Below are 26,968 nucleotides of genomic sequence, written 5' to 3' on the forward strand. Positions count from 1 at the left end.
TTAATTCAAAAGGTAGCAAGTATGTATTTCACACGTAAGAAGTCTCCAATTCTGTCTTCATTAACTCAAGTTGCTGGCAAATACTGCCAGTTGGTCAGTGTTTGCATAACTGGAAGTTCTCTATAATTTTGTCTTAGTCTTCCTGAAAACAGGAGTATTTGCTGGAAGGTGATTAGGGAGAGGGAGAAGGGTGCAGAGAACAGTGTTTATTTATCTTGACCATGAGTGTCTGCTGAGATGTCCCCAGCAGCACCCCAGGAGGTGGCTGATGTTGGCTGGAGCCCTGGGGTTGGGTGTGGGGATAGGATGTTGGGCCAGTCAGTCTGATTGTCTTAAGATGTGGATCTTTTAGGAAGGTCCAGATTCTCATTTTGTTCCACACAAGGAATTTGAATTTTGGGTCCTCGTCTGTGGTTGTGGTGGCAGAATGTAAAACTACAAAAGAGCAAATGCAGGCGCCCATCAGAGGCCTTAATTGATCAGCTCTGAAATTGAATCCTGATCTTGGATTGGGCACAAGTTTCTCAGACTGACCCGATGAGTTTGGGAATTTGATGCCAAACTGAAACCTTCATTATACTTGCCACTCTGGTGATTGTCTTTCATAGTAAATAAAGACTGGAAACAAAAGTTGTGCTTGGGATGACAGCTCCAAAGGGTGAACAGGCACTTTTAATGCTTTGAGCCACAGATCTCATCAGATATGAAGATGAAATTCCTTTCATTACTTTGAATATTCTACTTGCCTGCTTTTAATGGACTCCCAACAACAGTATTGTGCCTGTGCGTGAGCATATTGCCAGGGATCAAACCTTGTAAGACAGTTTACTGAGCCCCATGCTGGGCCCAAACCTTATTTTAAAACACCCTCGGATTTGGCCTAGCTACCTACCTTTAGATGGTGCAGAAAATTAATGCCAAGTGCTTACTGAGCCAGCAACATGCTTCCCACTAGTTTCTTTTAGTTTTTGGGCCACACCCATTGGCTCTCAGGGGTTACTCCTGACTCTTCCATCAGAAATTGTTCCTGGCAGGCTCAGGGGACCATATGGGATTCTGGAGATTGATATGTCAGCTGCATGCAAGACAAACGCCCTACCTGATGTGCTATAGTGCTCTGGACCCTAATTGGTTAATTTCTAAATTAAGAAGTTCAAAAGATTTGGGTCCTAATTTCATAAGGTCCTTAATTGTGCCAATTAAGCAGACATGAAATGACACCATCGGTGTCTGCTCACAACGGGTGGGTTGTTGGGACGGGCTCATTGCAAGGTTGGGAGTAGTAAAACGTTTATGTTTATATTAAAGCCACAGGTATCCAAAGACAGGGAGGGGAGGGCATGGACAGCAAGCACTAAAGATGTCCTGAGAAGCTTGGCTTGGTGGGGTTTAGGTTCGGGAACCAGTTTGGCTGCTTGCAAGCATCACCGGGTGTGGCCCAAAAACTAAAAAACAAAACAAAAAACCCCAAACAGCCTAAGTCAAAAGCACTGACTTAAGGACTCTCAGCTTAGCAGTCTCTTCAATATCTACAGGTACTTTTGCCTCTGGCTTTGTGTTGTGCTTCAACAGATGATCACAGTATTAATCAGTAAGCCACGATTTTTCCTGGGAGCTACTTCCTCTGACTACTAGCCTTTCTGACTAATCTAGAATGATTTCTCCTGAATCTAAGTGTTCTAATATACTAGATACTGGGTTTTTTAAGGCTTGTCATACATCGAGCATAAATATGAGGTCAGTGAACCAGGTCAATGAACCAGTGTTTCCTTCTGGATTTACTAGTTTCTCCTGTAAATTAGGTGAACTGCATGCCTGGCAACCGAACTACTTTGATTTCAGTAGATATGAGACAGGTTTTTACTATGAAAGTGAAATTAAACCAAAAATCAGTTTTCTATGCCCTTCTCCCATTTAATTTTTATTAAATACATTGCTTGAGACTGCGGTATACTAGGCAAAAACCCTTTATATTAAGTATTTTTATAAGGCCAAATACAAAATAAAAATAGCGTTTGTCTTATTCAATATATGTGAAATAATTCACAAACGTAACCTACCCTTAAAAATAGGCACTGCTTATTTTAGTATAATCCCACTTATTTACAAAACCCTTTACATATTTATATTAAGAGCACAGAAAAAGTATGAGTAAATGCTAACACTGGTAAACTGAAGGATAGTGTGAAGGAAATCAAAACTCCTGTTTCTTTGCATATTAAAATCCTCAACCATTGATAGTCTAGGTTCTAGTTTTTGTAAAAGAACTATACTGAGATCTATTAAGACCATACTTCCTGGGGCTGGAGTAATAGAGCAGTAAGGCATTTGCCTTGCATGCAGCTGACCTGGGACAGACCTGGGTTCAATTTCTGATATCCCATATGGTCCCCAGAGCCTGCCAGGAGCGATTTCTGGGCAGAATCAGGAATAACCTTTGAGTGCTGCCAGTGTAGCTCAAAAACCAAAACCAAACAAACCAAAACCATACTTCCTACTCACTGTATATTAACCCAAGTTTCTATCATTTAAGGTGGTCAGATTTGTAATTTCTCCTTCCACTGTGCTTGCTACTTGTAGTAGACGTTAGTTCCAGTTCAGGGCATTAGTTAGATGCCAAAATGTTTCACCTTTTATTTTGTTTTACTTGCTTGTTTTGGGTCACATGTGGAGATAATCTGTTTACTTTTGGTGGGGGGACTCATGGGGTGTTAAATATTGAACCCGGGTCTGCTGTAAGGCAAGCAATTTACCTGCTGTTTTCATACTACTAGTGCTACTACTATTCTGTTACTAGTACTATTATTAGTATTGCTGATTCAACTTGGAAACTCGATCAAGTTTTGGAATTCATAATACACAGAACTCAAGAAACAGTCTAATGATTTAGAGAATGTGCTTTATAGTCTAAGTAGGAAGAATAACTGGCACTAAGGGACAATGCTCTATTGCTCTCTGAGGTCTTGTGTGATGACAGTAGTCAAGTTTTTCCGTTTTCTCTGCCCACCAGAAACCTGAAGGTGAAGTTATATTTTGGCACCTAATAAAGATTCAGAACCTGTACTTTTAAGTGAAGCACTTAGGCTTTAAACGTATTTCCCCCTAAATTTTGATATAAACACGTATTTTAAGAATATTACATTGGGGCCCGGAGAGATAGCACAGCGGTGTTTGCCTTGCAAGCAGCCGATCCAGGACCACAGGTAGTTGGTTCGAATCCCGGTGTCCCATATGGTCCCCCGTGCCTGCCAGGAGCTATTTCTGAGCAGACAGCCAGGAGTAACCCCTGAGCACCGCTGGGTGTGACCCAAAAAAACCAAAAAAAAAAAAAAAAAAAAGAATATTACATTGACAAAAAAAATGGAATATTGTAGCCCAGATTGTAAAGCTAGGGATTTTTTTGAAGGTAGAGATGTAATGATTGAGAGATATTCAAAAGCACCAAAAATATAAAATAATGCTTGAGACTGATAAAAGCCATTCCCAACAATGATTATAGAAGTAATCTTATCTTCCTTTTTAAGTTAAACACGCTGAAAATACATATAGTGCAAAGACTGAAAACAAGTAACAAATATAATCCTGAAGTTTATTATCAAATTTCATCAGTGGTGTCTTCAACTGGTTTTTAAAATATAAGGGCAGTTTCATTATCTGTCATTTGTGGCAAACCATGGACATACAGAACCCCCTCCCCAAGATTTTAAAAGGGGCAATACTAATCAGCATTTGGTACGTGAATCTAATACACCTACTGAAAAACTCACAAGTCACGGAAACTTGGGGATAATTTTTAAAGCTGGAAATGTCTGTTTTAAAGTGTTATGCAAGAAAGGAGTCTTTAAGAACAGAAAAGTGACATTTTCTGTGGTCAGATTATAATAACACAGCTGTTGTTGATGCTGTTAATTCCTTCAAGCCCCAGAGTGTGAGTCAGGAAACCTGATTGATTTGATAACAAATGTCCCAATGTTTCTTTTTCACAAATGGCCTCTCAACGTTCTCAGTCTAATCATCCAAGAAAAAGTAGTTTCCACTCTTCTTTTGTTCTACATCCTAAAATAGGAGAGAAATGCCTGATCAATGACACTGTCCATAAACAGCTCTCCCAGGAACCCCACAACAGACTTAGGGCTCCATAGGTTAAAGGGTCAAGATGAACTTTCAAAGTGCCCCACCTCCAATCCCATGGGGGGATGCTTGGCTCACCTGAAGGTGAAGCCCTTCATAGAAAAAGGCCTAGTCTTTATTATATAGAATGCTTAAAAAATCATCTTCCCTTTAAGTTCCAGTCCAAAATGCAATGCAATAGTGAGAAGGTCCTACATATAAATTCAGGCAAGGGCCGGAGTAATAGCACCATGGGTAGGGTACTTGCTTTGCACATGGCCAACCTGGACTCCATCTCTAGCATCCGATATGGTTCCCTGAGCATGCCAGGAGTGGTTCCTGAGCGCAATGTCAAGAGTAACCCCTGAGCACCACCAAGTGTGGCCCAAAGGCCAAAAAAGAAAAGGGAAAAGTGCATCATGCCCAGTCTTGTGTACAGAGTTGGCTTGGCTACTCCCTCAGAATGAGACATGACTGAGGGGACATGCAGAAATCACCAGGGGCTGTGGCCAGGGACATGACTATAGTGTGTCTACTAGGAAACAGCTCAAGTGTGTGCATAGCTTCAGAAGAATCAGAGAGAATGATGCAGTGATTTCAATGTCTGGAATTTTTGGTCACTCTTGTGCCCCAAATGCTTTATAGATTGCAGAAAATGCTTCAGTTTAAAGTATTTGTGCCAGTCATGATTGATAAATACATGGAGGAAAACGCACAAGTGGAAAAACATGTGGAAATCGACTCTTCCAAGAACTCAGTTTAGCAGCAAAGCTACAGTGACACAATTATGGAAATTAAAATGCTGACAAAGAGGTATTAGGATGTTTTTTGTGGTCACACGTGGGCCGGCCAGGTGCAAAACCAGCGTCTCACCCACTCTAGTGGGGCTCTGGGTCCAGGTGAAACATATTTATTTATTTATTTGTTTGTTTGTTTTTTGAGCCACACCCGCTTGATGCTCAGGGGTTACCATATGGGACAGCCAGGGTATTAAACCGTGGTCCTTCCTTGGCTAGCGCTCGCAAGGCAGACGCCTTACCTCTAGCGCCACACCTCACTGGCCCCGAAACATCTTATTTTAAACAGGTACAGGAGTGGGTACTGAAAACAGAAATGCCTTCAGAGTTCATTTACTTGTCTCGAGCAGCCAAAACATGAGTGCTTTCTAAAAAAAAATCTCAGATCTCTCACATCTCAGAGAGAGGGCATGAAACTATTTTGTAGACAAAGGAAGCAAAAATAAGCTCTTATTTTCTTTTTTTGGTTTTTGGGTCACACCCAGCAATGCTCAGGGGTTATTCCTGGCTCTACGCTCAGAAATCACCCCCGGCAGGCTCGGGGGACCATATGGGATGCCGGGATTTGAACCAGCGACCTTCGGCATATAAGGCAAATGCCTTACCGCTGTGCTATCTCTCTGGCCCCAAGCTATTATTTTCTTACAATTTTATGCTCCCTAGAGTTTGTTCTTAAGGTATTCAAAGTACCCTTCTTGAATATGCACAAAAGAAGTATGGAAGGAAAATTGTTGAAGGGACTTGTCAAACTCAATTCAATGGTTAGCCAATTAGTAACTGAATACAATTTAAGGAAGTAATAAATGTCTACACTAACAACAGTGAGCACCCACGCAGCAATAGCAGAGCCACACAACAGCCACCACCAGAGCTTAGAATGCCATGACACTACCCTAAAAAGTCATGTACTAGAAATAAAACCTGGTCTAGACTTTCCAAATGAGCAGCCTCCAGTTTGAAACACACTTTTCAGTGACTACATCAAAAACTGACCTATGATATGATGCTGACTGTTTTTGGACATACCTTAATGGAGTTAAGTTTGTTAATTCTTGGCCGATAGTTGTTTGGATCTCTTCTGAATGTAATTTCAAGCTGAGATAAAAACTTATTCATGCCAGCCAAAAGGGTCTGAGGACTAGGGGGGGAAAGAAAAAATGTGATTAAATGTTACCAAAATTTTACAAACCACAGGGATGAAAAGCCTTTTATGGATGCATCTGACTGGTTCTGTCACGACACACCAGACACTTTATGTTCATAGATGTTTTGTGCAACAAAATCATAACCAAACTATTCTGAACTACAGTTTATACATTTGTAGGGGAGAAAGAAATGCAATAGAAATACTTACTGTAAGCCTGGTATGAGAAGAAAAGTATCTCTTCCTAACCACCCTGGAGATTTCGCCATCCCTTTCACTTATGGTCAGTGTCTGGTCCTTTTGGAGATGCCAAGCAGGAAGCTGAATGTGCCATGCAAGAGCCTGCTGCTGGGTCCCAGCCCCAGCTTGCTGTGCTCATTTTAAAATCATGGGACACTTAAATACGGAACATTCTAAATTAACTACTATTTGTTTATATAAACCTTATTTAAATAAGGAACTCACTAACTCCCTAGGAAGTATAATTCTGTTTGTTTTTGGGTCACACCGGCATTGCTCAGGGGTTACTCCTGGCTCTACGCCCAAAAATCGCTCGTGGCAGGCTCAGAGGACCGACCATATGGGATTCCTGGATTCGAAGCATCGACCTTCTGCATGCCTTACCTCCATGCTATCTCTCTGGTCCCTGGAAGTATAATTCTTAAAAGCTGGATTATTTAAAAGTGAAAACAAATCAATTCTAGATATTTCAGTAAAAGGGTCTCATTACTTCGAGCAAATATTCAAACAGCAACTCCAATTTCTTTTCAGGTGTCAGGAAACGGTAGAATCACATCAAATTGCTGTTTGTTTTGGGGATGTGCCTGGCTGTGCCCATTCAGGGGATGGCTACTCCTACCTCAGTGCTTGGGGAATATGGGGTGACAGGTCTAGAATTGGGTCCTCCTGCATGTAAAGCATGTACTCCAGCTCACTGGGTCATCCTAAATCTCGTTTTCTGTAGGTCATATGGCTTCATATTGGTGGTTTTATATGGTTCAACCTCATGCAGAACTTTTCATCACCAATCTGTGTGAGGGCTTCTCTATTAAGCAAATGTTTCTCAACCAAACCAAAGGAAAAGCGCGAGAGGAAAAGGCGAATCACTTCACTTTTCTTTGCTACCAAAACCTGTAATCTACCGTGCGCTTTACATCGCAGTGTAAATAAGAAAACTCATCTGGATATTGTGTGGACATCAGTGGTTTGCAAGGAACTATTGCACATCCAAAACCCAATACATGCTTTGGAAATTCAAGCCATGAAGCAGATAAAGGTAGAGAGAGAGGGGCAAGGGGCCAGAGTCTGCACATGTCTCACACTCTAGGAGTCAACAGAAGAGCATCACTTTCCACACTGCCTCAACCAGAGAACACACTACAAAATATTTGGCTTTCTCCTTAAAAAACAAAACATCCAATCACCGTGACTTCTGTATTTAAGCTTATTAGAGAACTGTATCTAATTTATATTAGAACTTTCACCTACAGTTTCAATTGTCTTGTCTTTGGACCACTCAGGGCTCTGCACTCAGGAATCATTCCTGGCAAAGCTCAGGGGAACAGATGGGATACCAGGGATGGAACAAGGGTTGCCACATGCAAGGTTAATGCCCTTCTCGTTGCATTAGGGCTTTGGCCTCGGGTTCGAGCCTTTACAGTTGTTATACCTGTTTGCGACCGTGTTCTTGGATGGGACGCCGTCGAAAACAATGACCCGATCTGCTAGGTAGGTGGCCATAATGAAGTCGTGCTCGACCACGAAGGCCGTCTTCTTTGCGTGGAGGATGAAACTGAAACACAGTTCAGAGCCTGCTCTAAATTTCCAAGGCCAAGAGCCAAACAGCACAGTTGTATGACCACACCCCCATCCTCCTCCTAGAGAAGCCCATTACCGCTTGACAACTCGAGCCGCCATCAATCTCTGCTCAGAATCCAAATAGGCAGATGGTTCGTCAATTAAATAGACATCAGCAGGTTTGCCCAGACAAAGGGCTAGAGCAACTCGCTGCAGTTCACCACCAGATAATGTCTGGACCTGTTTGAAGAAGTTCCGTAAATCATGTAAACACCCAAATTTGAAAGCAGTAAGATAAAATGAAACAGCAAAACTTATTTTTTATTTTTGGTTTTGGGGCCACACCCAGTGATGCTCAGGGGTTACTCCTGGCTATGCGCTCAGAAATCACTCCTGGCTTGGGGGGCCATATGGGACACCAGGGATTGAACCGAAGTTCATTCTGGGTTTCGTCCTGGGTCAGCTGAGTGCAAGGCAAACGCCCTACTGCTGCACTATCACTCCAGTCCCAGCAAAACTATTTTTAGTGCACCTCTTGATCAATGATATTTTCAATCTGCAGCGGCTTCATGACATCAGTTACGAACTGTGGGTGAGTGTAAGCATCTCTGATTTTTTCATGTAGCAGCTGTCGAACACTGCCCTGTTTGTAGTGGGAGAAAAAGAACATACAAGCATTAAAATATCAACACTAAATCTGGACAAAGTTTAGTGCCAGAGCAAGAGTAAATCAATTTGCAAACAAGTTACTAAATGTGGCCTTTTAATTTTCTTTTTTTCTTGGATGTCTCAATCTGACAGGTTCTGACAGGCTGGTTCTGTTCAGAGAACCATGAGGTACCAGGGATGGCATGTGTACAAGTCTCTCTCCCCAGCTCTTATGGAACTGAGAGATATTTTTATGCTTATCTAAGGTATGTTTTCAAAATCCACATGTATTATATTCTCTCTCTCTTTTTTTTTTTTTGGTTTTTGGGCCACACCCGGTAATGCACAGGGGTTACTCCTGGCTATGTGCTCAGAAGTTGCTCCTGGCTTGGGGGACCATATGGGATGCCGGGGGATCGAACCGCGGTCCGTCCAAGGCTAGCGCAGGCAAGGCAGGCACCTTACCTTTAGCGCCACCGCCCGGACCCGTATTATATTTTCTTGTTTATGTTTTTGGGCAACACACAGCAGCACCTGGGGGTTACTCCTAACTCTGTGCTAAAAAATTGCTCCTGACTGGCTCGAACCTGGATCTGTCACAGGTTGGCTGCGTGCATGGCAAATGCCCTACTGCTGTGCTATTGCTCTGGCCCCTGTATTTTCTTTTCATAGCTGAACATTACATTTTATGGTGAGCCATATTTTGTTATTCTAGCCATCAGCTGATTTTTTTTTTTTTTTTGGTTTTTGGGCCACACCCGGCGGTGCTCAGGGGTTACTCCTGGCTGTCTGCTCAGAAATAGCTCTTGGCAGGCACGGGGGACCATATGGGACACCGGGATTCGAACCAACCACCTTAGGTCCTGGATCGGCTGCTTACAAGGCAAACGCCACTGTGCTATCTCTCCGGGCCTTGATTTTTTCTTTTAATATTTTTTTCAAATTATGCATAGTGCAACTGTGTCCAAGTTTTTTGTTTAGATGTCTTTTTTTGTTTGTTTTGGGTCACACCCAGTAGGTTACATCTGGTAGGTGTGGGGAACCATATGGGATGCTGGGATTTGAACCAATGACCTTTTGCGTCTAAGCCTTACCGCTATGCTATCTCTCCGACCCTTGTTTAGATGTCTTAATTTCTCTTTTCTCTTGTGTATGCCTCGGACTGGAAATGCTGGTTCATATTTAATTACAATGTTTGAGGAACTTTCAGGTTGTCCTTCAAAGCAAGCCGCACCACTTTACATTTCCATCAGCCAGCTTTAAGTTACTGTTCTTTGGACATCCTAGTGTGTAAGAAGTGCTAGCTCCCTGTGGTTTTGATTTGTACTTTCCCAAAGACTAGAAAGGCTAAACATATGCTTACTGTTCTCTTTCTTGATGCTGTTTATAAAATACATCATAACGGGGTCAGAGCAATAGCACAGCAGCAGGGTGTTTTTCTTGCACATGGTCAATCTGGATGGACCTGGGTTCGATGCCCGGCATCCTACATGGTCCCCAGAGCCTGCCAGAAGCCATTTCTGAGTGCAGCGCCAGGTGAGCCCTTGAGTGCCACTATGTGTGGTCCAAAAACCACCACCACCACCAACAAAACCATAAGTTTTTAAAGGTTTACTTTGGAAAAAAGATGCCTAATAGATTTTGAAAGCATTTTCTTAGTAGTAGAAATGAATCTAGGGCCATGGCCTTAAAATTTTCCGGACCCACTTTTAATAAGACTCTAAGGACACTAATATAGACAATTCTGATCAGTTCAAAAGACTTAGACTTAAACCACAGGTATATTATAAATTGCTTTACCAACCAAATAACAGAACAACTTACAGTTGACTTGGGACTGATTTTCTGTGGCTTATAACTGACATTTAGAACTGGTACTTCCCCTATAAAAAAATACAAATAAATAAGACACACTCAGAAGTGTCCAGACCTTTGAAGTTTCTTATGTGAAACCAGTGAAAGACTCAGTATTTTATCTAGCAGTACCTCCTTCATCAGGCTTAAGTCTTCCAGCAAGCATTCTGATAAATGTCGTTTTACCAGTACCTGCCAATAAAGCAAAACAAATTGACTCGAAACATGCTTCAAGTTTCCTTGCTGTGGTTAAAATGACCAGATGCTAGAAGAGTTTCAGCTATTACCAAACTAACCATTTTCCCCCAACATCACCATGATTTCAGAATCTGTAAATTCTCCAGCCACAATGGCGAGCTCAAACTCTCCCATCTTTTTCTTCATTCCAGGATACTTATACATGCACATCTTTTTCACTTCTTCTTCATTGGCGGTTTCAGCCACTTTAAAAACAAGTGAGGCATCTCGAAATCTCAAGTTTTCTGTTGGAACGTAGCCATCCAAGAAAATGTTTATGCCTGTTGGAAAGGCATCGTTAGAACAGATTAGTAAAGTTCATAGACCAACTTTTTACCACAGCAAGAAATGTTGTGAAAACTAAAAGCAATCTATATGTAGATTTCTATGGAATCATAGTGTGAAACATGGTGCTCTGTGAAAGTCTAGTTCAAATAATCATGAACACGTGGACCTGCCCATATCTATGTGTGTGTGCGCACAAAGCACAGCTGTTCATTATGTGATCAGACCCTCCCTGCCCCCATGCTAGGGATGGAAGCCAAGGCTTCATATGTGAGATTTACACTCTACTCATAGGGGTCTCAAACTCAAAGTTTGAAACTGCAGGAGGCAAAGTCGGGGTGATCCTTGAGTGTAAAGTCAGTAGTAAGCCTTGAACATTGGGGGTGTGTGACCCAAACAACTAAAACAAGACCAAACAAAAAAAAGATTCCTCTAGGGCAGGGCCACAAAATGTTGTACGGAGGGCCGAAAACGGACCGAGGGCCCGAGTGTGAGACCCCTGCTCTACTACTTCTACCCCAGCCTGTTGTTTATTTAGGGGGACGATAAGAGGGATGAAATAGCACAAATGGCAGTGCTCAGGCATCAGTCCTGGCAACTTAGGACCATATGGGAAGCCGAGGATTGAACTTGACTGGGTGCAAGACAAATGCTTGCCCACTGTACTATCACCCCAGTCTGTATTTCTGTTACTTTATCCCCATCACATTTTATGTGAGAGCACACAGTCCTTTTCCTGCCACATATTATAATCTGCACTGCTTTTATTTTAGGAATGCCTGGTAGGTGCTTCCCTACAAAAAAGGGAGGATGTTTTGATAGGCTGACATAAAATGGTAAAAAAGGGTTTGGCAAATATTTACCAGTTCAGGTTGTGTTTATTTTCATATGAAATAGTCATATATGGAAATAAAAAGATGAATACAGTAAAGAGAAGACATGGAAATGACTTTCTTCCCCAGCATGTAGTGAAGCACATGCTAAGCTGCTCTACTAGACACAAGCACTGAATCAGCACCACTAACAAGAGGCCCATCTGAAACATGGAGTCAAGCTGCGCACTAAATGAACTGGAAGATGAATTAGGAGTTCTATATTGACATGGTCAGTGGAAGATAAGTTGAAGACAAATATAATACATGATGCTGCTGAAGGCGAAATACGAAAATAAAAACTTTATGAACAGCAAGACTCCTCAACCCAAAGAAATAAAAATCAAACACTCTGAGTAACAGTTGGTGTATGTAACATACACATTTTTCTGAGTGATTTCTTAAGACCAGAGTAGTAGAGCAACTGAACATTTTATACTGTTGAGTAACAACTCAGTAGTATGAAAACAAAATTGTGGAAAGTTACCTTCTCTTACGCTAAAAGGCATAGTAACAACACCGTAAGCACTTGGCACGCCATATAAACAGCAGATGAAGTCCGAGAGATAGTCCAACACACTTAGATCGTGCTCTACCACGATGATATATCTGAAAGTCAATACAGATTTTTTAATGGCAGATGGAATCAAGTCTAATGTAGTTTAAAAAGAAAAACAAAACCACGACAGCATAATTTAAGAATGTACTTTTAGGGGCCAGAGAGATAGCAGCGGTAGGGCATTTGCCTTGCACATGGCCAACACAGAACAGATACCGGTTTGATTCCCAGCATCCCATATGGTCCCCCCGAGCCTGCCAGGAGTGATTTCTGAGATTTCTGAGTGCAGAGCCAGGAATAACCCCTGAGCACCACTGGGTGTGACCCCAAAACCAAAAAACCAAAAAACAATGTACTTTTAAACTGTAAAGGGAACCATAAAACAAAAAATTAAAAAACAACCTCCCCATACAATTTTTCTTTAAATAAGAGCAAACACCAATGTTTATCATTTCAAACTGTTTTTTTAGAGTAAGCAGACGGGAAGTCAATATGAAAACTTACACATGAAATGGATATATTTTGCTATTCAAGGACTTATTTTTGGACCATAGACCACAATTAGCACTACTCAAGGCTTATTCGTAAGGGGCTTGGCAATAGTATTGGGCGCGGGGGACTAAGACTAGGTCAGCTTTCTATCCTCTACCATTTTTCTGACCCAACAAAGAACATATTTCAAAGTAAACTTAAAGTCTTTCTCTACCTGACTTTCCCTAGGCCAGTGGTTCTCAAATAGTGGGGTGCGTAAAGTGAGGTTTCGTAAAGGGGGGTGCATTTGACCTCGGCAAACACTGTCACAAGCTAAGCCCTGTGTTTATGTCTCTGTATGTCTCTGAGAGTTGCTGTGTCCTGCTTCAAACTCCACTTCAAAAAGCTATGCATTGCAAAACGTGCTCATTGGAGCCAATTAATCCAGACATCATGTTTATCAGCTCAAATTATTTTATATATTTTTCTTTTGCAGGTTAAAGTTTTTTTTTTAAATAAAGATACTATTTACAGTTGTGCGGGGGGTTGAAAAAACTGTTTTATTCTTCCTAAGGGCGCATGGCAGAAAATAATTGAGAAGCACTGCCCTAGGCCAACAATAATGGGGATGAAGGACTCCGGCTCAACGGTATAGAGCCTATTTCAAATGTCTGGCGTCCTGAGCTTGATTCCTGGCTCAAAGCCAACCCAAACACCCCAGAAATAACCACTTCTCCTCAGAAAGACTCATGAGGGGTCCGAGAGAAAACACAGGAGAAAGTGCTTGCCTTGCTTGTAACTGACCTCGGTTCATATGGTTCTCCGAACCCTGCCAGGAGTGAGGCTGAGGGCAGAGCTGGGAGTAAGCCTTGAATAGTCAGATGTGACCCCAAACCAAGCACCAATAACAACAAAGACTAATGGGGCCCTGGATCGGTCTCTTAAGTTCCAAATGACTTCAATGGTCTTTCAATACTTCTAGTACTTCAGCTCCTTTCTCTTCATAAACAGAACAAACTGATCTAGTATCTGAACAATTAACTGTTTCTGGGTAACTAAGGTTCATGAACAGCTCTGATGCAATTGGCTCAGAGATATAATGCTTCAGAGGCATGTTCAAGCATTCACCCATTCACTAAAAATTAGTTCTTTAAAAAAAATCCTGATATTTACAGCTATACTTTAAGGTTCTGCGTCTTGCTTTGGGTTCATCCTGCCAGTTTTAGAATATGAAGGAATTTCCTTACTTCCTTTATGATGAGGTGAGTATTAAAACAGTCACCTAGAAAAAGAACCCCAGGTCCTGATTATAGTTTTACATAGCAAATATGTATCCTAGCCTAGAATATCCAGCAGTCAGGGAAAAGAAAATGCCACGAGTCTAACAGTGCAGTGCAGGGGTGGTGAACAAGTTCGACACAAAGAGCCAAAATTTTAAACTGTGAGAGTCAGAGAGCCACACCATGCAGTGTCCTGCCAAAACAGACAAACACTCACACAAAAGCATATAATTAACATTAGTGTATTAAACAGATATTGCATTTTGCCATTTTGAGTGAAGGTCAAAATCCTGCAGTGATGGTGAGGGAGTGCTGTGTCCTCCACACTAAGAACTATTGGCAAGATGTGACACAACATGTGACACACGGGTTCCCACGCTCGCTGGCCTGTGCAGTTGTTTCAGAGAGATGGGAAATGGGATGACACAGCCTGGGGGCAGGACTACGGCTCAGAGATCTCTCTTCAGAAGCAGCATAACAAAATCCAAACTTGGCAAAGAGCCACAGTATACAAAATAATAAGAGGCAAAGAGCCACAATCATTTTGGCTGGGAGCCGCATGCGGCTTGAAAGCCGCGTGTTCGCCACCCCTGGTGCAGAGTATGCCGGGACTCAAACATCAGGCAACACTCTGCAGAAGCAGCCTCAATTACAGAGCACTGTGATTACTAATAGATTATTAGTCCTGTGCTCAGTCCTCAAAACAACGGGAACTTCTCTCACAATCCTTAAAATGTTCTAAATTCTGCGTCTCTGTTACTTATCTAGTTGAGGATATGACAAAAGCTCAGGAACTGCCTCCCAGAAAGCTCAACAGACAAGCCAAGATATGGATTTGAGAGTATTCAAAGGTTCCCTTGGAGCAGGGGAGAGCAAATCAAGCTTGTTTTAATGTTTAGAAACTTGTAAAATTCCCAAGACAAAAAGAACGTGGGCAGGAACAAAGTACTCACCGATCTGGATTTATCAGAGATCGAATTGTAATAGCAGCCTTTAAACGTTGCTTGACATCGAGGTAACTGGAGGGTTCATCAAACATAAAACTATATATATAAAAAAGATAAAAAACAAGTTTAAAGACAAATATAACTTATTCTGTGTTATTTTAAAGCAAAATTCTGATTTAGTAACAGCAAAGAAATAATCCAATGTATTAATAGTGAGAACTCCACATAATGGGAAGTGTCACATCTGATGTTAAAATTTAGGGGGAAAAGACGAAAAGCATAACTTCAGACTAATTCTGAGAAGAAGCTCCCAGTTATGGTGCAAACTTTATTTGCTCATGAAAAATACTGATGCTTTCCCATGCGATCTGCATTTTTTTCCCTTGTCAGCCATGGAAAAAACATCAGTCCCTTAGAAGCACACTGAGCCAGGAAGGACTATGAGCAAGAGTGAGTCTACATGGTGTGCCAAAGGAAACATGCAAAAGACAGGAACACTAAGTACCTGGGAGAGAACAAGAGGTGGCGTGGAAACATGCCTTTTTCTTTTCCGTTTTGTCTTTCAGATGGCAAATCAGACACTTGGCCATACCACCTCATTTTTTTTTTTTTTTAAACTTGAGGTCTTTTCCCAAAAGCCAGCTGAGGCTGGAGAGCTTAAGTCTAAAAACTAACTCTTGTGCAGAGAGAGTTTAATGTGTAACAACAGACTTTCAAGGGAATCCCTGAAAAGTACTTTTATTTCATTGAGATGCCTGTCCTGCTGTGAGGATAGGAGGGCAATAGGAAATGAACAGGAGGTAGCCGTGAGACACAACCAGCATCACTACCTTTGCTTAGCAATCCCAGCTGCACAAATAGATCCACTCATTTCCTGCGAAGCCACAGGACTCTCAGCAACATGAAAAGACAATGCACACAGCCATAGAAGGGTGGAGGGAGGTAAGAAGGGAGGGAGGGAGGGAGGGAGGGAAGGAGAGAGACCTACATATCAGCTTTCTGAATGCAGACCACAGCACAGGCAAACCGCTGTAGCTCTCCTCCGGAAAGGTCCTCCACATTGCGTTCTTTCAGATGGGTCAGATCTACAAGCACAGGATGGCGCTCAGTGTCAGTTTTCAGTTGGTCTTTACCAGGCACAAAAAGCATGCTGTGCCATTTGGATTGGGATATCTCAGTTCAAAGTTATGTGACTTTTAATGAAAAGCGAGCATTTCTATAAATAAAGCGAGTATATTCCTCATTGTGAGTTAAATGTAATGCTGATTAAAATGAACACACTGGGCTGGAGGATAATAATATAGTGGGTAGAATGCTCGCTATGCATGCTGCTAACCTGGGTTCACTCCCCAGTCCCTATAAGCCACCCCCAGCCTGTCAGGAGTGATCCCTGAGACAGAGCCAGGAGTTAAGTTCTGAAGATGCTTAGAAATGGTCTCCCAACAAAAACAAAACTAACACACACACAAACACTTACCAAGCTGCTGACATACAATTGCTTGTGTCTTCGTTTCATCCTTCCGGTCTAAAATTGATCCCACTGTTCCCTGTTACGACAGAACAGGCAATAGTTACTATTTTCCCACAAACTATAGTTTCAAATTAAAATGAGTTATTATATTTTAAATGTATCTTATATGTAATTTATGATATAAATTATGATATACCAAGTCTTTTAATAAAGCAACTCACCTTTGCAGCCTTTGGAATCTGATCTACATACTGAGGTTTGATAATGGCTTTTAAGTCATCTTCCAGAATTTTGGTAAAGTAGTTTTGCAACTCAGAGCCACGGAAGTAGGTCAAAATTTCTTGCCAATCAGGTGGATCCTAAACATAAACAGTTATCTGAATTTATCCACAGTAAGAAGGACAGTGTTAAATAAGACAACATGTATCCACATAGAATACGTTTGACTTATAATGTAATTTGATGGTCAGAGATAAATATAATTAAAAACCAGTATACTAATTCATAACAATTTAAGGAATCAGAATTAACAATGAAAATGAACAGATTTTATTGTCAAAGGAAAAGTTCTTTAATATTAATCCCACAGGTAATCTTAAATACAAATAAAACCAAAAAAACCCAACCCATACTTAACAACCTCCTTTTTTTTTTTTTTTAATTTTATTTTATTCTTTTCTGGTTTTTGGGTCACATCTGCAAGTGCTCAGGGGTTACTCCTAGCTCTATGCTCAGAAATCGCCCCTGGCAGGAACAGGGGACCATATGGGATGCCAGGATTCGAACAACCAACCTTCGGCATGAAAGGCAAACGCTTTACCTCCATGCTATCTCTCCCATGCTATCTCTCCGGCCCCACAACCTCTTTTAAAGGTTCATAAAAATCAATCTAAAAAACCCCACGTCCCTCCCATTTTCTCCCTATATGCTGGGGATAAAAAACAAAACAAAACAAAAAAACAAACCCAGAGCCTCATGCATGCCAGTATAAGGTGATAATACGTACATCATACTTTCCAAGATTTGGTTTTTGCTTTCCTGCTAAAATTTTTAAAGCAGTTGATTTTCCAATACCATTAGTTCCAACTAATCCCAAAACTTCTCCAGGCCGAGGGATAGGCAACCTGCAGAAAGTATACAAAAATCAAGCAACTCGGTTTAATTAGACAAAGCCACACAATATCACTGATCTCTATCAAAGCACCTGTACACCACACACACCTATTAATAAGCTGAGGCAGAGTCCAGATAAGATTAGCTATTGGGGAGAGGGAAATCCAGCCAAGATTAATTCAAAGCTACGTTGTTAGAAAACATCACTCCAAATTTTACTGATTCACTTTCCATTCCAAGTCCATTTTGAAACAAGGCTTTCCATCGAAGGCTCAATTTCATTGTGCAAATAAATGCTTGGAACCACATTACAGAGCAGGTGCAACCTCATATTGTCCTCTCTGTCTTGGGCCTGTTATTTACTTACAAGCAGAGAAGTGCCATAGCAGTCAGAAACATTCCATTTCACTCTCCCTGCTGTGGTGGGCCCCCTTAAAGCTGGCAGGTTGAGAAATACTTTTTCATTAGTAAGATTAGACTCCTAGATACAAACTATTAGTATTCATTTGAAAGCCCTCAAAATTGGCCTCAAATTCAGAGCAATACATTTTTTTTTTTTGGTTTTTGAATCACACCCGACAGCGCTCAGGAGTAATATTCCTGGCTCTATGCTCAGAAATCACTCCTGGCAGGCTCAGGGGACCATATGGGATGGCTGGATTCGAACCACCAACCTTCTGCATGAAAGGCAAATGCCTAACCTCCATACTATCTCTCAGGCCCCAAATTCAAAGCAATAAATTTCCATAGCTAAGACCACCAGATAAGTAAAATCCAAGACATGGATATTCCCCCTAAAGTCATTTTGGGAAGGATGTTATGAACAGTTCCATTTGAATGGAGTGATGAGGGACTGTCCCAATTTCCAGAGACACCCCCCCCCCCCCACCATGTCCTGGAGAAATCTAATAGGGTCAGACCCTATGTACACTGGGGGTTCCAAATAGACCCCCAATAACTAGTTCATTAGCCACAAGGACTCTCGAGCACCCAACTGAATTCTGCCTGGTTCTTAGTATTTCTCTTTAATCCAATCTCTCTCAACCTTTTCCAACTGTGTCCACCCCCAACCTTATTTCTTTCCTGTGGTTCTCCCCGTTTTACTGATTGACCCCTCAGTCTCTAGCACTGTGACTCCTTTCCCAATTTACTGATTTCATTTGTTGCCCTTTGAAACAATCATTAGCACCCCCCACCCACCCCATGGACCCATCTATATGCACTGATTTAGTGGATAATACCTTTTTTCTCAGTTTTTCATCTCTTGGAAAATGCCACAAGTGATTTGCTCTTGAACTAAAGTAAAAAAGAAAGCTAACTTGAAAACATACCTGTGGAGTTTGAAGGCATTGGCACAATACCGATGTGTCGTTTCTTTTTCCAAGTTGCTCGGTAAATTGACAATTGATAAGGCGCCAAAAGGACATTTCTGTTGAAGAATTCACTTTGTTTTAGTTTTTCAAAAAACACATTTATATCAAACGTAGATAATGTTTTTTCAGGTTCGCAATTTATTGTACAAATGATCACACAACGAGCTATTAGCATCTTGAGGTCATTTATTTAGAATCCATTTGCCTTCATAACTGGGGTTTTTTAGATTTTCACTTGGAAGTACAATCAGAGGAATTCCTACACATGGAGTCAATACACTATTCTGTCAGAGGGTTGAGTCAAAGTATTTTTTAATATCAGTGAACTGTAATTGGCCATCAGCTCCTGGACCTGTCATGATTCCCAATAGTACAAACCCTGTAGTATGTGCCCTTCAATGTCAAAACTTATTTCTTTTTTAACTGTGTTGGGTAAAACCCAGAGCTCATGTGTGCCTGGCAGGCAGCTCTGTTACTGAGCTATATCCTCGACACCAAAATTAAGAATTCTTTTAACTTCTTCTATACTTGAGAGAGTCAAAGATGTGAAACTGTTTCATTTCCTTATCTTATTTACTTAAGAAACAAATGCTTTTAAAGTCAAGAATCCACTAGTTTTTGTCTCTCCTAGAGACAAGAAAAATGTGTCTCATAGGGGGCCAGAGAGATAGCACAGCAGTAGGGCATCTGACTTGCACGAAGACGACCTTGGAAGGACCTGGGTTCAATCCCAGGCATATGGTCCCCACAGAATTTTTGAGCACAGAGCCAGGAGTAACCCCTGAGCTCCACCGGTGTGACCCCCTCCAAAACTCCCAAAACAAAAAAACCCTCAACACCTCTTACCTTAATACAAATACCACAACCAATACAAAGCGTTTCTGAAATCCATGCTATTTTGCTCTGAGGTGTGACCTCTATGCATAATTTTCCTGCCAAAATAAAGGAGAGAATCAAGTTAACTTTCCTAGCTTCCTGAGTTACTGTACGCTGACATTTAGGCAATTATGATATGAAATTTCTGCTCAGTCTGCCCTCACCAGGGCCCTGTTCTCTGTGAACTCACCTCCCTAAGCTCGGGGAGGGCCCTGTTAGGGCCGCTAATGGCCCTAGTCTCAGACCTTCCCAAGGGACAAACAGAAAGTGACATATGCACTCAGTTCGTGGCCCCACGGATGAGCTTCCCTCTGCCCTATATGATATGAAATTTCTATAGAAAGCATAAAATTTGAGATTTTTAAAACTAGGCTTTGTGGAGAAAGAGCTCTGAGTTTATGCTAGTAAAGAAGTGGGGGAGGGGAGGAAAAAATGTGGCATTCCTGAGGCAGGCAGGACATGTGGTGGACCCAAGTTATACCCCCAGAACCACAGTCTTTCCCCATGCAATACTTGGACATGGAGAGAGGAATAAGCAGTCAGCACTGCTTCTGTGGCCCTAACCCAACCAATCAACCAACCAAAATACCCAAACCAAAACAAACAAAACAAGTTCACCATAAAGTAACCTTAGAAGATAACCTTGTCTTTTACATTTTAAAGAATGGGGGAAAGATTGGATGATAAAGTAGAAGTTTTCAGTTATAAGTCCTCAAATCTGTGCCATTCTGTAACAAGTTACAGCTCTATGAAAGTCACAAAAAATCAGTAAAACCACTGTGTATTTTCACTGTGGGTTTTCACCAACGTGGGCCTTTGAGAGAACAAAAGTCGCAAAGCACCATAGGAGTGGGGATGTTTGGGGCCACATCTGGCAGTGCTCAGGGGTCACTCCTGGTGGCATTGAGGGACCACAGGGTATGCCAAGGATCAAATCTAAGTTAAGTTTATGCAGGCAAGAGCCATGCCCACTGTACTACTACTACTACCCGGGCATCTTTAATAATATTCTTTTTTTATTTTATTTTATTTCGGGTCACACCCAGCTGCGCTCAGGGCTCTGTGCTCAGAAACCACTCCTGGCAGGCTGGGGGACTATATGGGATGCCGGGAATGGAACCTGGGTCCATCCTGGGTCGGCAGCATGCAAGGCAAATGCCCTACCACTGTGCTATCACTCCAACCCCATCCTTAACAATATTCTTGAATATCCAATAAACCCAAAGCAAAGCTTACCCATTCGAACCACAGGACAACTCTTTTTGCACTCCTGCCGACATTTCTTAGGTTTACATTTGTCATGGTTGACAATAGCAATTCTTGTTAATTTATCTGCCATAATTGTAGAATATCCAGCTCTTCTATTAAATTAAATAAAAACAATAATTATAACATAGAGAAAGAAATTGGGAGAAATATCAGGATTACGAAAACGAATAAAAAAATAAAGTAGATTTGTAAAGTTAGAAAAGCAAATTTATCACCAAAAGATTTATATGATGGTCACCAAAAGATATAGGGATATCTCATGTTAACAAAATAAATGCCAGGTTAGGAAACTTTCAAAATACCACTGAAAGACAAGATTTGAAGACAAAGAGGCTTTTTTGTTTTGTTTTGTTTTTTGGGTCACAACTCAGCATGCTCAGGGGTTACTCCTGGCTCTGCACTCAGAAATCGCTCCTGGCAGGTTCGGGGGACCATATGGGATGCTGGGAATGGAACCTGGGTCCACCCTGGGTCAGCTGTGTGCAAGGCAAATGCCTTTTTACTCTCGAAGAGAAGAGTTTGTATTAGATTTTAACCTACCCCAAGTTTAAAGTGCAATCCAGGGGGGAAAAACAGGCCAAAGTGAATCCCATTGTTAAGCAAAAGAGAAAAGCCATATTAGTCAGGAAAACAAAAGTGCCAGGGAGGGGCTGGAGATAGAAGCCTTGAACTGACCCAGGATGGACCTTGCTTAGATCCTTGGGAGTCCTATATGGTCCCCCAAGCCAGGAGCGATTTCTGAGGGCATAGTCAGGAATAACCCCTGAGCGTCACAGACCCAAAAACAAACAAAAGTGCAAGGAAAGTGAGGGGACCCATATTGCTCTTCAGGTCTCAGCAATGAATAAGTGATACCAGTCACTGGAGGAACATAGACGAGTAACAGAAAAAGTTATGGGGAGTGGGCAGGATACTGGCCTTGTATGTGGCAGGCCCAGGTTTGATTCCACAGTCCATGAGCTCTGCCAGAAATGATCCCTCAGCATAGACTCAGGACGAAGTCCTGAGCTCTGCTGGATATGACCAAAGAACCAAAGAAAACTCCAAACCAAACAAACAGCTTGGTAAAGCCATAGGTTAGTTAGCTCTTATTTTAGGCCACCAGTTATACAAATTGTGACTTTTTTGCTTTAGGACACACCTTGCATCCCTCCAGACACTATGCCCAGGGCAAGCACCATGTGCTCCATCAGCTGGAGAGAGCAGAGATAAGGCGCTTGCTTTTCCAAGCACATCATACACAGGGCCCTGACACTCCCCCTCGCCCCCCATGAAACCCAGCATCATCACCATCCCAAACTGCCCCTGATTCTAAGCCATTTTCATAGATAATGCTTTTTACCTGTTCCATGGAACAGGTAAATTTAGCTTATAGGGAGGGAGCTTGACCGGAGACCCTGGAAACTGCGCTGAAGTGACTGTTTCCCTTCTTTCCTGATGGATCACCTCATCCAGAATGTTTAAAATTTTTTTTGGGGTGGGGGTTTGGGACACTTGGTGGTGCTCAGGGGTTACTCCTGGCTCTGCACTCAGAAATCGCTCCTGGCAGACATGGGGGACTGAGGGAGCTTATGGGATTCGACACCATTTGTTCTGGATTGGCTGCTTGTAAGGCAAGTGCCCTACTGCTGTGCTATCTTTCCAGCCCTAAAATCGAAAGTATTGAAAAAGTGCCCCAGTCCTCACTCAGTCTAGTTAGTTCTACCCATTCTCCAGCCTGTTCATGTCTTCAAATTCTATGTATCCCAAGTCCCTCCACGTATAAGTGGTCCTCCTGATTACTGGTTCCTGGCTGTCTGCTCTTAAGACACTACATGTTTTACAGACGCCTATAAATTTTAAAATGCTGATATGGGGAAAATATACCTCATAACATTTTCATAGACAATTTACTGAGTAAAGCCCGTATTTGAAAAGGAACTCATAATACCCAAGGTTTTCCAGCAATATGCGGCTTTGGTCAACTGTAGTACTTCCTCCCCCACCACCTTTTCTTTCTATAGTCTAGACAACTATATCAGACATGGCTCTAGTCACATCCAGTCCTCAAACACAACTGACTATGCCTGTGGCCCAGGCATACACAGTAACTCCCTCCCCCACCTCCCATGGAATTATTTACGGAACATTAGCAGTCTCAGGTGCAACTGGGAGCCCGTTAGAGAAGAGAGTTCTAGATAAACATTGAGTGCTTTCCAAAAAAAGGGGATTGGGCCAAGTTAGTTTGGGTTGCTTAGCTTGCCTTGGCTTCAGCCACTTTTACGAGAAAATATCAGGCTGAGACCTGGTAGTACTCAAGGCTTCCTCCTAGCTGTGCTCAGGGATCACTCCTGGCAGTACTGAGGGATCATATGGACCATGGAGGAACCAGGGCCAAATACATGCAAGTAACCTACTCCATTGTACTTAATTACTCAGGCCCTGCTTTGGTCGTTTCTGGAGGATCTGTATTATCATCAACTGTTCATGATCAATCACCGAAATTGTCTCTCATTAAAATAAAAAGTAATTCCCAATTTGAGTAATGGTATGTATCTACATTATTGGACAGATTATATATTTTTATTTGGTTATTGCTTATCTTTCCTTCTGGTCAGAACCAAAATGGCAGGACCATTCTGTTTTGCTTGATACTGGGATAGCTCTGAGGCACAAAACAAACAAATAAACAAACACAAAAGCCATCAAAAGAATGCAAAACCTTTCTTTGCTAATTCCCTTCCAGTCTGGAGTCAAAGACCTTCCCAAATCCTGAATCTGTAGAATATGCCTACCCAATTAACCACCATTTCTTCCTGAAGGTCTAGCCTTCACCTTCCAAACTGAGCCCTCACAAGACTCATTCTCCAGCACCCCTGCCCAATCTGTTTCAAGTAATTCCCTTCTTCCATTGACTTGGGCCAAAATCCTTGAAATTATCTCTAACACACAACAGCAAATTTCAGACTGACTTTATCTTCAGGCACAGCCAAAAACTAGCTGCTTCTCTAGAGCCAGCTCTAAAGCCATCATTCTTTTTTTTCCATGTCATAAACCCCATCATTATTTCTTATCTATATTATTCATAATAGTTTCTAACCGATCTCTTGGCTTCTATCCTATCTGCTTTCCAAGCCTCCACAGTTCAGTCTCCACAACCAGAGCCAGAGTGATTCTTTGAAAGCAGAAGCCAAATCCTGCCTCTTGTCCATATTCAAGCAATAGCTACCCTACTTGGAGCAAAAGCCAGTCTTAATAACCAACAGCATCGATCCACATGTGTTCCCTTCACTGCACCTTGTGCTCATTTTACTTCAGCTGTTTTAATATGCCACAGAAATGTTGGCTCAGAGCCTTTTTGCTGGTTGCTCTCTTGGCCTGTGATGCCTGTCAGGCAATGCCTCAAAATGCAATGAGTCACTCATCTTTATAGTCACTCGTCTTTATTGTTGGGTTCTCAGTGAACACTCCCCTAGCTGTACTATTAAAAAAAACATAAATGGTGTAGATTAAAAAGTGCCCTTTCTCTTGTGTTTGTATATAAATGTTCTCTCTAGAGAGTATTGTTCTCTCCCTCAGGCTGAAAGCAGAGCAGGGATTTTCTGTTTTATCTTAGCAGACAGATTAGACCCTTGGGCAGAGTAGAGTTCAACCATTCCTGTTGAATGAGTGAGAAAATAAATGGAAGTATTTGTCCTACCCGTCATAATAGCTTGAGAAATCTTGCTAGTTGCCAATATATATATTTTTTTGCTTAGTTTTTGGGCCACACCCCATGATGCTCAGAGGTTACTCCTGGCTATGCGCTCAGAAATTGCTCCTGGTTCAGGGGACCATATGGGGCTGGGGGACTGAACCACGGTCTGTCCAGGATCAGCCTCGTATAAGGCAAACAAATGCCCTATGCCGCGCATCACTCTGGCCCCTAATATTTTCAACAGTGACAGCTACTCACTAAATACTGAATAAACAATAAACCACCACGACTAAATTTTTATTTAGTAATTATGCCAATAGGTTCATTGGCATTTAAATTAAAATGAAGTTAATCAGCATTTTTGGGGGAGGGGCAGGTACGGGATTTCATCCAGCTGTGCTCAGGGATAACTCACTCTGAGCTCTGCGCTAAGGGATCACTCCTGTCAGGGCTCAGAGACCAGAGATGCTGGATATCAACCATATCCACAGTGTGCAAGGCAAGTGCCCACCCACTGTACTATCACTCTGGCCCAGTTTAGTCAACTTTAAAACAAAACGGGAGCACACAAATCACCTTGGGACTAAGTGCAATGAACCCCACCTAAGAGGTCAGATCTCTATTAAATGAGCTGACATTAAATTTTACTTCTACCTATTTCTTCACTACCAAAATGGTGCATCTTATATTTTAAGCCACAAAGTAATTGAAATTACCGAGGAAAATATTTTTGGTAGGGAAAAAAAAAGGCACATGATAGCAAAAGTTGATTAGCTAGAAGTAATGTAATGCATTTAGTAATAATACTCTTAATTACATTCATTCCTATATACTAGTTTCAAAATGGGGCTCAAAGTGGGGCTGGGCTCCTTCCTTTTTCTATAGATAGGAGAGGAGGGGAGTCAATCTTTGGGACAAAGGCAGATCGAAAACATTTCAGGCTACAAGCCAAAAACAATGCCACCACAGAATTCTTTCAGCTGGGAGGGAAAAAGGATTCGCTTAAAAAAGTCTTATAAAGCAAGTAAGCGGTGGCACTCAGCCGAAGCCACTGAGTAGGGATGCTAAATTAATACAGCCTTCTTTTTCCCTCCCAGCAACTAGATTAAACTTCTTTCCAAAATAATAAATACTGGGAGAGTGAGGGGGGGCCGTTTGGGGCCGAACACGATGGAGCTTGCGGCTGACAACATCTGGCACTGACAGGGTATAGGGGGAAAACTGGGGTGCTAGGGATAGAGCTGTCTGCGTGCAAGGCCAAGTGCTTTAACACCCGGGGCCATCTCTCACTCCACCTTCCTCCAACAGCATTAAGAGGGGAGAGCGGGGGAATGAAGAGAAACAGGCGCCCCAATGAATCAATCCATCAATCCAACACCCCCTTGGGCTCAAAGGCAGGTGCAGCCTGCGCCCAGGTGTCGGTGCCAGCTGGGGACAGTTCCTGGGACGTGGGCATCAGATCAGCCTGGGCGTCAGTCAGACCAAAAGCCCCGAAGGAGGGGGGACCCCAGGCCTGGGGAGCCCGCAAAGACTCCAGCCCTGAGTTGGGGGAGAGAAAGAGGCGCGGAGAGAGAGAGAGCGATTTGGGGGTGGCCGGGGCCCAGGGGCTCCCAAGGTGACAGCCCGTTCGTTCGCCTTCCCGGAGGCGAGGGTGCGTCGCTCTGCAGACGGCACCGGATCGGGGTCGGTGCAGGGGCGAGGGTGTGCCCGGGGTGACGCGGGGACGGGGGCGCCCAGCACAGGACCGCCCAGTCCCCGCCGCCCGGGGGCGCCGGGTCGCTGTCGCTGCGAAGGCGCCTTGTGCGGTTCCGGCTGCCACGCGCCGCCAGCCGAGGCCTAGAAGCGGAGGGTCTGGAGGGAACGTCCCTGCCCGGCTCTCCCGCCGAGGCGCCCCCCGCCCTGTGCTCACCCCCCCGACTCTGGAGAAGCCGTACCTGGAGAAGACGACGGCGTGGCGGCGGAGAACGCGGGGGGCCGGCTCGTCTTCGGGTTCCCTACTCGGCCGCCCAGCGTGTTCCTACGGCCGCCGGCCAAAATGGCGCCGCCCAGCCGCCGCCACCGCCTCGCGCTGGCCATGGGGACGCAGTGCGCGTGCGCGGGCCACGAGGCGGTGCAGTGCGCGTGCGCGGCCGGGAGCCTGCGGCGCCGCTGAGTGACGTCACGGCGCGGCGACTCGGAGCCCGGAGACA

The 26,968-nt window shown here is 42.9% G+C and overlaps 1 protein-coding gene across 1 annotated transcript; it reads right to left on the reverse strand.

The window, feature by feature from the left end:
• Positions 1-3,588: 3,588 nt before the first annotated feature.
• On the reverse strand, positions 3,589-26,836 carry ABCE1 (ATP binding cassette subfamily E member 1). The gene is made up of 18 exons (XM_049770055.1): positions 26,714-26,836; positions 21,071-21,195; positions 19,805-19,890; positions 18,917-19,014; positions 17,479-17,596; positions 16,694-16,831; positions 16,479-16,548; positions 15,990-16,086; positions 15,008-15,097; positions 12,232-12,353; positions 10,647-10,868; positions 10,483-10,542; positions 10,321-10,379; positions 8,381-8,491; positions 7,946-8,088; positions 7,721-7,843; positions 5,934-6,045; positions 3,589-4,056 (listed from the first exon to the last, which is right to left on the reverse strand). Exons 2-18 carry the CDS (start codon positions 21,171-21,173, stop codon positions 4,009-4,011), a joined length of 1,800 nt encoding a protein of 599 aa, XP_049626012.1. The 5' UTR covers positions 21,174-21,195; positions 26,714-26,836; the 3' UTR covers positions 3,589-4,008.
• Between the last annotated feature and the right edge of the window lie 132 nt (positions 26,837-26,968).

The sequence above is a fragment of the Suncus etruscus genome, chromosome 3 (assembly GCF_024139225.1).
Source record: "Suncus etruscus isolate mSunEtr1 chromosome 3, mSunEtr1.pri.cur, whole genome shotgun sequence".
NCBI classification, from domain to species: Eukaryota; Metazoa; Chordata; class Mammalia; order Eulipotyphla; family Soricidae; genus Suncus; species Suncus etruscus.

What these genes read in the sequence shown, in the direction of transcription:
- ABCE1 (XM_049770055.1), bottom strand. Translation starts at nt 21,173, where the DNA reads ATGGCAGATAAATTAACAAGAATTGCTATTGTCAACCATGACAAATGT. An exon ending in TCTCTGATAAATCCAGATCG is followed by an intron (nt 12,354 to 15,007) that starts GTGAGTACTTTG and finishes ATTGACTTTCAG; the next exon opens with ATATATCATCGTGGTAGAGC. An exon ending in AAAATATCATTGATCAAGAG is followed by an intron (nt 8,089 to 8,380) that starts GTGCACTAAAAA and finishes TTCTTCAAACAG; the next exon opens with GTCCAGACATTATCTGGTGG.